Source organism: Myzus persicae, unplaced genomic scaffold (assembly GCF_001856785.1).
Source record: "Myzus persicae strain clone G006 unplaced genomic scaffold, MPER_G0061.0, whole genome shotgun sequence".
NCBI classification, from domain to species: Eukaryota; Metazoa; Arthropoda; class Insecta; order Hemiptera; family Aphididae; genus Myzus; species Myzus persicae.
The window spans coordinates 310,575-322,069 of record NW_019103005.1 but is presented as its reverse complement, the minus strand read 5'-3'; the positions used below and the strand labels follow the sequence as shown (position 1 = coordinate 322,069).

Below are 11,495 nucleotides of genomic sequence, written 5' to 3'. Positions count from 1 at the left end.
TTAAAAATGTTATTGATATTATAATTAATAATAAATTATACCCAAAAGACATTATGATTTTAATAAAACCTAAAATCAGTCAAAAATATATTACCTACTAGTACTATATTCTTAATTATTATTATTATTTACTTTTATTAAAATATATCATATAAACTTTATTAGATGAATAAAATTATGATCAACCTTTAGGTACCTATTCAATTCCATTTTTAATGTAATAATATTATGTACATTGCACGTATTATTATTAAAATATTTTGTATTATTTGAGTTACTTTTCAGAGATCTTAAACTATTATATGCAGTAATTAGTTATTTGTTTTATGGAAACTTTAGTATATAAATTGCAAAATAATGTATGTGTAATAAACAACTTTACTAAATTATAAAAAAAATTAAATTATTAATCATAAATTAATTTTTGTTGACTTGATAGTTGATCCCAATAGCACGAATATTATTGCATAATAACGACTTGATACTTTTTGCACTTAATGGTATCAAGTTGTAAAATACTATTAACGTTCTTGCTATTGGTATCAAGTCAACAAAAATAACTAAAAAATGGTTTTAAAGTATTTTTATTTACATAATCATACAATTTATCGAAGTTATAAATAAAATTAATAGTTTCAATTTTTTTTTATTTAAATGTAGAAGATGAAATGTTTTTGCTGTCTACCGAACAATTACTATTATTGACTTGATTCCCTTTTCACAAAATCCGTTCAATTATATATATTTTTGTGTTAGGGTTTGTCATTCAATAAAAACAAAAAAAAAAAATATAACTGTAGATTAAATTAACAAAATATAACTTAAGATGTATGAACTGAAGAATACATTGTTGAGTAGTCAAGTTAGGACATGTTTACTTTGATGAACTGATTCAGTGAATCTTTTGATCCTAAGAAACATAAGTCAACTTGTTCATTTGTTTGTGGCTCCCGAAAAGTTAAATTTGTGGAATCATTAATCAAAATCTTCGATGAGTTGTTTCTTATCATAATTATACAAAATTAAATCAAATTACTTAATTCTAGTTCAAACATTAATATAAGTCTTAAGTTAGTNAAATGTATATTGAAAAATCAAAATAATTACAAATTTTGCTAATAAAATCATAAATAAAAATATTACTTCCAATAGTATTTAAAATATTAACCAAATACTTCATTTTATTAATTATAAGCTATTTTGTGAACCAATGTGTGTTTGGACGCAATCGGGATACTTATATTTGGGATAAAATACGACTACCTGAATTCGGGCCGCAATCGGGCAACTCCGGTGTGGCGAGGTTTTTAACTACTACGAACCCGGGTGGTCACCCATCCGGGAGCTAGTAGTTGTGGCCGTTACTTACTCTCAGTCGCATTCCGCGACTGGTAACAGCCAACGCACCACGCCAAGCCACCTAAAGATTAGGTTTATGTATACTGATACAGGTAAATATATTTAACATTTTCTCATGTATATATTATATTAATTTAATTTAATTATTTTTATAGATTCACTCAATAATGAAGATTTTTATGCTGACTTGGCTGCTAATCATAGGTTGTGGGACCGGATGGAAACTGCTAACCTGCCTAGTACTCCGTGTTATATAGGATATAGATTATAGGAAGGTGCCCGGTTTCTAATTTATAAACACTATGCATATATTATAACGAAATATGTCTTACTTAAACCATTAACACACAAACTTGCAGAATGCCTATAGAAAAATTTTCAAATCTTGGCGGTCAAGGATATGACCGGTGTAACTGTAAACAGCAATGTAAGACAATATTAAATGTAAGTGTAGGGCTTCTAAATGTCATGATAGCTTAAATTGAAAAAAATAATTTAAAAAATAGTTAATATTCAAAAAATAAATTATTGTAAATTATTAAGATAACAAAAATCGTTTTATACATTTTAATTAATTAATTGTAATTTCCCACTGTGCTCTAGCCATTCTGTGTAATGCCCGGGCAAAGTGTTTAACTGTCCACATTGTCTATTTTTTTTTTTTTTTTATTAAGCCGCAACAACAAAGGTTATTGGCATTAGAATATTAAGACATTAATATTTTTAAAAAAAAATATGAGACATTAATAATAATATATACAAAGTAATATGATAAGAAAATTACAATTAATATAGATAGATACAAAGATAGATAGATAAATGGATACATAATTATAAATGGTATGTTTGAAATATATCTAGGTTTTATTAGGTGATATAATCTCGTTAATTTTAAATAATTAACTATTTGTTTTATATTGATTGACTGTGGACTAAGCCACTAAGGGCTTCTTCCAGGTTATCTGATATGTTGAGGTTAGTTCTGATGTCGGCGAATTTACGGCAGTGGCATATTATGTGTTCAACCGTAGAGGTTTCACCGCAAGTTTGGCATTGTTCGGGTTCAGATCTGTCCATAAGGTGTTTATGAGTCACCCATGTGTCATGTGTGGCCTATCCGTAGTCTGTTTAAGATTATTTCCTGGCGTCTGGCCGTCTGGGTAATAAGAAGAATGGCCATGGGGAGACTGTGGGTTTTATTTTATTAAGCTTGGTGTGGAGAGTTGACCATAGGATCTGCCATTGTGTTTGAATGTGGTTGTCAATGGTGGTTTTGAGGTCTTGAAAAGTACAGGTGTGGATTTGGCGGGAGAGTTGGGAGGAGATGGCTTCTTTGGCAAATGTATCAGCTAATTCATTACCTCGGATTCCGACGTAGCTAGGTACCCAACAGAAAATGATGGTCTGTGCATTGGTTTTGAGGCGGTGTATCTGGTTGTGGATTTTTCCGGATATACTTTTGGGTTGGTGGATATTTAGAATACTGGTTAAGGTGCATTGTTTATTGAAATGGGGCATTGTATACATTGTCCGGGCATTGTACTACAACGCCCAATTATACACTTTGACCGTACCTAACATATACATAATATAATATATTATATTATATTTATAGGAATATATTTTAATATAATAATATTTTACAATAACAACAAATAATGAGTGCTTGTAAATTTAAAACACATACACTTTTACATTTTATTTAAATACTAATTATAGAAGTAGTACCTACCCAAGTAGGACTTTTACTGCCCGGAAACAGAAACACACACAAAAAAATATAAAAACTTAAAACAAGTTTTTTTCTACAAAGTTACTTTTTAATTTTTATATAATTATGAATATTAATTATGGTTTAAAAAGAAATAAGTAGTAATTTTATTATTGTTTGGTATAAAACTTACAGTATAGGTATATAAAAAAATGTTTGCTTAAAATGAGTTAAATGAAAAATGGTGGTAAAATGATAAAAGAGTTTTATAATAAATATTAAATTTAAATAAGATTATGAAAATGTTTAGAGATCCTCAAAAATTATTTTTGCCCCCTCGTGAATAGAGTCCAAGTTACGCCTATGTCGGTGAGGGACTTGGATCCGCTTTTACCTAAGGCACGTTGTAATACACAGAATAGGTTCCGATCAAGCATAAATAATGCACAATTGCACTTCCTACTGCATGTGCGATAATATATTATAATCTAACTTTGGACGGATCACTATTTTAATATTATAAATATATAATAACACGGTCATCCAATCGCGGTCAGCAAAGAGCGTGTAGTGTGGCCCTCAAAAATATGGTAACAAAAACGAGTGGTTCGTCGCCAGAATCAAGGAATGCCTCGTAGTAATATAATAATTTGCTTATCGTTTATGTAACCACTAACCAATATTTAAAGAATTAAATGTAATATGTTGTATGTAACAATATGTATCGTGATCCGCGGGCAGATATTAGGCCGACACCCTCGAATGAAACAAAACGCCCGGGATACATCAGAAGAATAAATTGTATGACATTCAACAATTCAGGCAATGGCCGGATCGGCAAGCTGCCGAGGAAATCTCGGTGGGCCACTCAAAATACGGGCCAGTTATGAGTGTTAATTGGTAACCTTTTCTTATTGTGATAATGAGAAATAAGTACAAACATGAGTATAGAAATATGAAATATAAAACTCGGTGGGCCGATACCATGACTATAATGTTACACCGTGACCGACTCGACAAAGGACGAAAACGCAACACGACAGTAGTATACCACTAAACCATGGTATACAGGATACAGCAAGCATGTCAAACACGCGGCTCCTTTTTTGTGGCCCTCGGCTACCAATATTAATGAAAAAAATATTTATTTATTCAAAATAATATTATTTGTGTCACGACTGGTCAGAATGTCAGAATGGTTTATTTGGTATACATTATTATACTGTCTTATCTTCTGATAACTATTATCGAATAGGGATTATTGATGGTTTATATTTTATATCTATGTTCATTATACATTATAGATTAATAATTAATATTGTCAGTTTCAGCAGTGTCGGACTGGCTCGAAAAGGCCCAGTCCGCGATTTGGAAAAAAGGGCCCCCAACCATAGCCCAAAAAAAATGTGAAAAAAAAGTGAACAAATTCGGGCTTTTTTTGTGTCAATGAATAATTCGTCGTCCATATAAAAATATAAACATCAAGTTGTTGTTCAACATTCAATCTTTCTACTTAAATCTCATTGAAACAGAAACCTCACTTTCAAAACCCTTTTCTATCGTAAAACTAGTAAAAATTTATTTAATTATGATTTTCTTTCTGGAAAACTATAGTTTAACGATTCGTTAAACTATCTAGACCATATTTGAAGTTGACTTCGTAATACTTAAACCTCAAATATCAATAAAATGTAATCTTTATGTGCAAAATGTACTCTACAAGTGTCAATGTAAGGCCTATGTGAAAAAAAATGGACAAATCTGAGCTTTTTTTGTGTCAAGCAATAATTCATCGTCCATATAATAATATAAACATCAAGTTCATGTTCAAAATTCAATCTTTCTATTTAAATCTCATTGAAACAGAAACGTCACTATCAAAACCCTTTGCTATCGTAAAACTAGTAAAAATTTATTTAAATATGATTTTCTTACTGGAAAACTCTAGTTTCACGATTCCTCAAACTATCTAGACCATATTTGAAGTTGACTTCGAAATACTTATACCTCAAAAATCAATAAAATGTAAACTTTATGTGCACATTGTACTCTACAAGTGTCAATGTAAGGCTTATGTGAAAAAAAAGTGAAAAAATTCAATTTTTTTTTTGTGTCAACGAAAAGTTCCTCGCCTATATAAAAATATAAACATCGTGCTATTGTTCAAAATTCAATCTTTATACTTAAATCTCATTGAAACAGAAACGTCACTATCAAAACCCTTTTCTATAGTAAAACTAGTAAAAATTTATTTAATTATGATTTTCTTTCTGGAAAACTATATTTTAAAGATTCCTTAAACTATCTAAACCATATTTGATGTTGACTTCAAAATACTTAAACCACAAAAATCAATAAAATGTAAACTATGTGCAAAATGTACTCTACAAGTGTCAATGTAAGGCCTATGTGAAAAAAAAATGGACGAATTCGGGTTTTTTTTGTGTCCACGAATAGTTCGTCGATCATATAAAAATATAAACATCGTGTTGTTGTTCAAAATTCAATCTTTATACTTAATCTCCTTGAAACAGAAACGTCACATTCAAAACCCTTTTCTATCGTAAAACTAGTCAAAATTTATTTACTTCTGTTTTTCTTTCTGGAAAACTCTAGTTTCACGGTTCCTCAAACTATCTAGACCATATTTGAAGTTGAATTAGAAATACTTAAATCGCAAAAAACAATAAAATGTCAACTTTATGTGCAAATTGTACTCTACAAGTGTCAGGGCCGTATTAAGGGACAATGTATGGGGGAGCAAACATAAATATGACGCCCCTAATTCAGTATACGCCTTTTTTTACAAGTAAATAACCAAAAAAAAATTTTTTCTCTACGCTCGAACAAACATTAATACTTACAAAATACTTTATGCTTACCTAATAATTATAGTCATCTACTCTTCCTATTGTCTTATACTATATATTTAAACACATGAACCAGATACAATTTATACATATTAATACATTATTACATATACTACATGTCTACATATCATTATTAATTTCAAACTCATGTCTCTTGGTATCTGGTATATTCTATACCTAGCTATGAATTATTGTAATGATAAACGACCAAGGAAATAGGTATACTATGTTTAAAATTTTAAATATTATATAACAATAACATTACTTATCCTAAAAATTTACAAAGTTCAAAACTTTTGTGATTTCTTGTATAAATANCCAGAAGCAAGGAATGCCTCGTAGTAATATAATAATTTGTTTATCGTTTATGTAACCACTAACCAATATTTAAAGAATTAAATGTAATATGTTGTATGTAACAATATGTATCGTGATCCGCGGGCAGATATTAGGCTGACACCCTCGAATGAAACAAAGCGCCCGGGATACACCAGAAGAATAAATTGTATGACATTCAACAATTCAGGCAATGGCCGGATCGGCAAGCTGCCGAGTAAATCTCGGTGGGCCACTCAAAATACGGGCCAGTTATGAGTGTTAATTGGTAAATTTTTTCTTTTTGTGGATGAGAAATAAGTACAAACATGAGTATAGAAATATGAAATATGAAACTCGGTGGGCCGATACCATGACTATCCTGTTACGCCGTGACCGACTCGACAAAGGACGAAAACGCAACACGACAGTAGTATACCACTAAACCATGGTATACAGGATACAGCAAGCATGTCAAACACGCGGCTCATTTTTTTGTGGCCCTCGGCTACCAATATTAATGAAAAAAATATTTATTTATTCAAAATAATATTATTTGTGTCACGACTGGTCAGAATGTCAGAATGGTTTATTTGGTATACATTATTATACTGTCTTATCTTCTGATAAACTATTATCGAATAGGGATTATTGATGGTTTATATTTTATATCTATATTCATTATACATTATAGATTAATAATTTATATTGTCAGTTTGCGACACGCGTGTCTCTTCCACTGTTAACATTTATACGACTAGTCGTTCGATAAACACCGTGTGTTCGAGTTTAAATTTTGTTACGTGTATTCTACAGTAAATTTAATCTTTAAAAATGTCTGTATCAAAACCAAGTGGTAGTAATAAACGAAAAATTACCGATGAACATCATCAGTTTCAAGAAAATTGGGAATTACAATATTTTTGCAGTGACATCAATAATAAAATACTTTGATTAATATGTAAAAGTGTTATTAGTGTTCCAAAGTTGTGCAATATTAAGCGACATTATGAACAACATAAGTCAAAATACGACCACTATGAAGGGTTATTGAGGCAAGAAAAACTGAAAGAGTTTATATCAGGGTATAAAAAACAACAGATAATGTTTACTAAAATACCACAAGAAAATGAAGCTGCAGTAAAGGTTAGTTACGTGTTGTCAGAGTTAATTGCTAAACATTCGAAACCGTTCACTGAAGGTGATTTTATAAAAACGTGTTTGATTAAAACTGCTGAAATTATTTGTCCTGGAAATCTAAAAGCTTTTCAAAACATTTTATTGACACGAAATACGGTTGCTGAAAGAATAACTGAACAAGCTTGCAATTTGAATAATCAAATTAAAATTAAAATACCTACATTCGAGTATTTTTCAATCGCTTGTGATGAAAGTACCGATATTGGTGGCACAGCTCAGTTAGCTGTGTTTCTTCGTGCTTGCGATATGGAATTTAATATTTTTGAAGAGTTATTGGAAATTATACCTATGTTTGATACTATTACAGGAGAGGATGTATTCGTTTCTGTTTTTGAACTCTTGAAAAAATATGATTTACCTTTGGAAAAGTTGTCATCTGTAGCAACAGATGGAGCTCCTTCTATGACGGGGAAAAATAAAGGATTCGTTGAAAGATTGCAAAAAAAGCGAATGAATATGTTGAGCATAAATTTCATAGAACACATTTTATGATACACCAAGAGGTGTTATGTACAAAAGTTATTAATGTGGCACAAGAGATGTCAAATATCGTCTAAAAAGAATTATTTATATGTTTTTTTTTGTAATTTATACAACACCTATTTTCATAAATAATTAGTAGGTATGATTTATATTTTATTTAAATGTTAATGTTAATTTATTTTTATTTTAGATTCTGAGTGGAACGATGAATGTATTGATTTTACAATGATGTGTGTTTTTATATTTTTTTTTTTTGTGTCTGTCATCACCTTTTAGGACAGTAAAACTGCTTCGATTTTCTTCAACAGTAACTTTTCTGATTGGCAAGTGAATCTAGTTGGTACTTTGGGGGAGTCAAAAGTAAAAATTTCTTAGTAGTTTTCAAAAGCGACGTGAAAAACGAAAGAAAAATTAAGGAAAAACGGGGATTTTGTTTTTGGTGTAACTCTAAAACAAATTACCATAGATATATGAAATTTTCACAGGTTGTTTATATTTGCATTTTATATACACGGTAAAATTTTGAAAATAATTTGACTCTTTTTGAGATGTTTACGGACATTGTCAATTTTCAATTTTCTTAGTTTTTTTTTCTATAAATACCAATAAAATTGTATTTGTTGGGCGAAAAAGCTTGAAAATTTAATACAAGGCGCCTGATATATTTTTACAATAGCAATTGTAAAATATTTAAAATATATAGGCACAATTTTTTTTTATAAGCATTTAAAATTCAAATTTTGACAAAATTTATCAAAATCTCGAAAATTATTAATCAATGTAATTAAAAAATTATAAAATGTTCAGTTTTTATAACTAAGGATTGAAAATTTAAAACAAAGATTCTCATAAATAGTTCATTCTGTAACCAAAAAATCTACAAAACACATAAACACAGTTATTTTTTACAGACATTTTAAATTCAAATTTGGACGAAATTACATATTAAAATCAGTAATAACGATTTTGGTTATTTTGTTGTAATTTAAAAATATTATTCGTCGGTATAATATGAAACTGAAGAATCAAAAAAATCAAAATATGGCCTATCTATACAATCTACAGTTTAATATTACGATTAAGTCAATTATTTTTTTAATACCATAGATAAGTATGTAATATGTCTTAAACCAAGACTGACATACCGTCTCCACTCAGAATCGTTTTTCTTATACAATGATATTGTATCATTGAATTCAAATTTAATTCCATCCATTATACAGTGACCCACTTGTAACCTACTGTACAGCAGAGCGATATCCACTTACCCGCTTTTTTAATTTAGTTGTAATCAGGGCTTGAATCGCAAATAACGTACAACGGAATTTTTTTATGAAATGCAAGCCATTTGGTTGTAATATTGCTGTATTCGTGAACATATAAAGAATAAAATTGAAAAATTTGTACAAAACATTTATTTTTTCGCTAAATTTTTATGTGCGGCCCGCGTAGTAAACTTTTCAATATATTTGGCCCACTTGATACTTTGAGTTTGACATGCCTGGTATACAGGATGCGTGGACGGAAAAGGGCGGATATCTTGTCATTGTATAACAACGGCGTGCAATAACACAGGTATACGGAACGCAAACAAACGTGACATACCAAATACCAGCTGGTAAAATGTATAAATTCGAGGGGAGTACTACAGTGACGCTCAAGGCGGAATGTGCCACAACAAAATACGAATGTACATTGAAATTAAGATGACACTTACGGCTAAGGCAGTAAGGCGGACATGTAACAAAAACGGCCATAAACCATCAGCGTAATTAATAAAATAATTCGTGATGCTATAAAAAAACGGCTGACACGACATAGCAACGTGGCTGGCACTTGGACGCACACTTGGTCAAGGCAGAAGACGGGACATGTCATGTGAATATATTATTATTATGTAGATGTCGTTGATAGTGACATCTTGCCAGGTGCAACGGCGGGTTCGTTTTAGTTCAAATCCGCGATGTCGGCTGTATCACCAGTTGAAGTCACATGCACGATGCACCACAATGCCTGCGGTGAAATCACGACTTTCCAAATTAATTTTTGTCGGGCTTGCATATTTCAGCTCATTAAAAACTATTGATGCATCCAGTTGGCGGAGGATGGTGACCGGATCTCGAATTCGGACGAAATATTATTGTGAATCCATTGCGATGACATTCGTCATGAACATGCATGTTAATAATATATTAACATATTATAAGAACATTATGGTATACATTTTAAAATAGAAACAGTGTCTTTTCTGAAAAACGGAACATAATGCTATAGTATAGTAATCAAAATGTATAAAAAATATCCTGTGATACAGGTAAACAAAAAAGTTGAACAGTTAATATCTTCAGGGCAAGGAATTGAAAGTAGAACTGTTGTATTTTGAGCATAAAAACGGCTTTTATATTTTCATAAGGTTACATTTTACATGTTATTAGATTTTTCAGTATAAATATTTAACAGTGAACTTCAAATTTAATCTAGATAGTTTATGGTATCGTTAAGTTACATTTTTGCAAGAAAATCTTCCAAAAAAATTAATTTTAACTAGGATAGCGACGTTAAATAGTTTTGAAAGTGACATATCTATTTCTTAGAATTTAAAGCAGTAAGATTGTGTTATGAGTGCCCGAACTGGGATTATCATTTCATGTGAACGACATGAATCTTTGTCGCCTGAAACGACATATCTTCTTATTCTAAGGGTCCCAATTAACCCTCTGTTATTCCCGCCTTACCCGGGGGTGATTAAATCCAGCACCCCTCCACACTGCCATCCCCTTGCGACCATACTGGTACAACAGAGCATTTATGTTTATGTATTTGAAGGTTGAAGATTGCAGTCTTTGGAGTGTGTTCCCAATGTTAATTAAAAAAAATTTGTTTTTATTCTTAAAGTGCATTTGCCTGGGGAAGCTTGTGCACCCCTTCCTTTTTTTCTTTAAATTAATTTTATTGTTTTTTTATACTTATTTTTTTAAACATAGGACATTTTTTGATGGGGCACCTCTCTCTAATCATTGGTTGACAAAATAATATTGCAATTTTTTTAGTTCATTTTTATATAATATTATGTCAAAAAAAAAACTACCGATTTGCATTGACCAAAAGGTTGAAAATTGAATGGATATTAGTTTAATAATTATTATAATAGCTGTTCATTTACTGATCAGAAGTATCAGAAATAAGTCACATTTTTTTTGTAAGCATTTAAAGTATGAATTTCGTTACTAAAAAAAAAAAAATTATTTTCAAATCATATTGTAGTTCAAAATTCATAAATATTTATTATTATTACACCTAATAATTAAAATCTAATACAAGTTCCCCCAAAAGCTGCTGCTAGAATTAAAAGAAAAGACGAGAGCTAATCCACACATTTTTTTTAAGAGCGTTATAAGTTTAAACTTTTGAAAGAATTGGATATTACAAGGTTACATTGTTTTTAATACATATATACATAAGAAATAACATGCTGGCGAAAAAAATAAGATTTCGGAAGGGAGGTACGTTGTTTTACCCTGGTTGCTTCACTGTTCCAGAAAAACCCTACAATATCT

At 30.4% G+C, this 11,495-nt stretch overlaps 1 protein-coding gene across 1 annotated transcript; it reads left to right on the top strand.

Moving 5' to 3' along the window:
- The first annotated feature begins 1,435 nt into the window (after window positions 1–1,435).
- Window positions 1,436–7,947, top strand: LOC111033550 (general transcription factor II-I repeat domain-containing protein 2-like). The gene is made up of 3 exons (XM_022314336.1): window positions 1,436–1,451; window positions 1,515–1,605; window positions 7,233–7,947. Exons 1-3 carry the CDS (start codon window positions 1,436–1,438, stop codon window positions 7,945–7,947), a joined length of 822 nt encoding a protein of 273 aa, XP_022170028.1.
- Window positions 7,948–11,495: the final 3,548 nt, after the last annotated feature.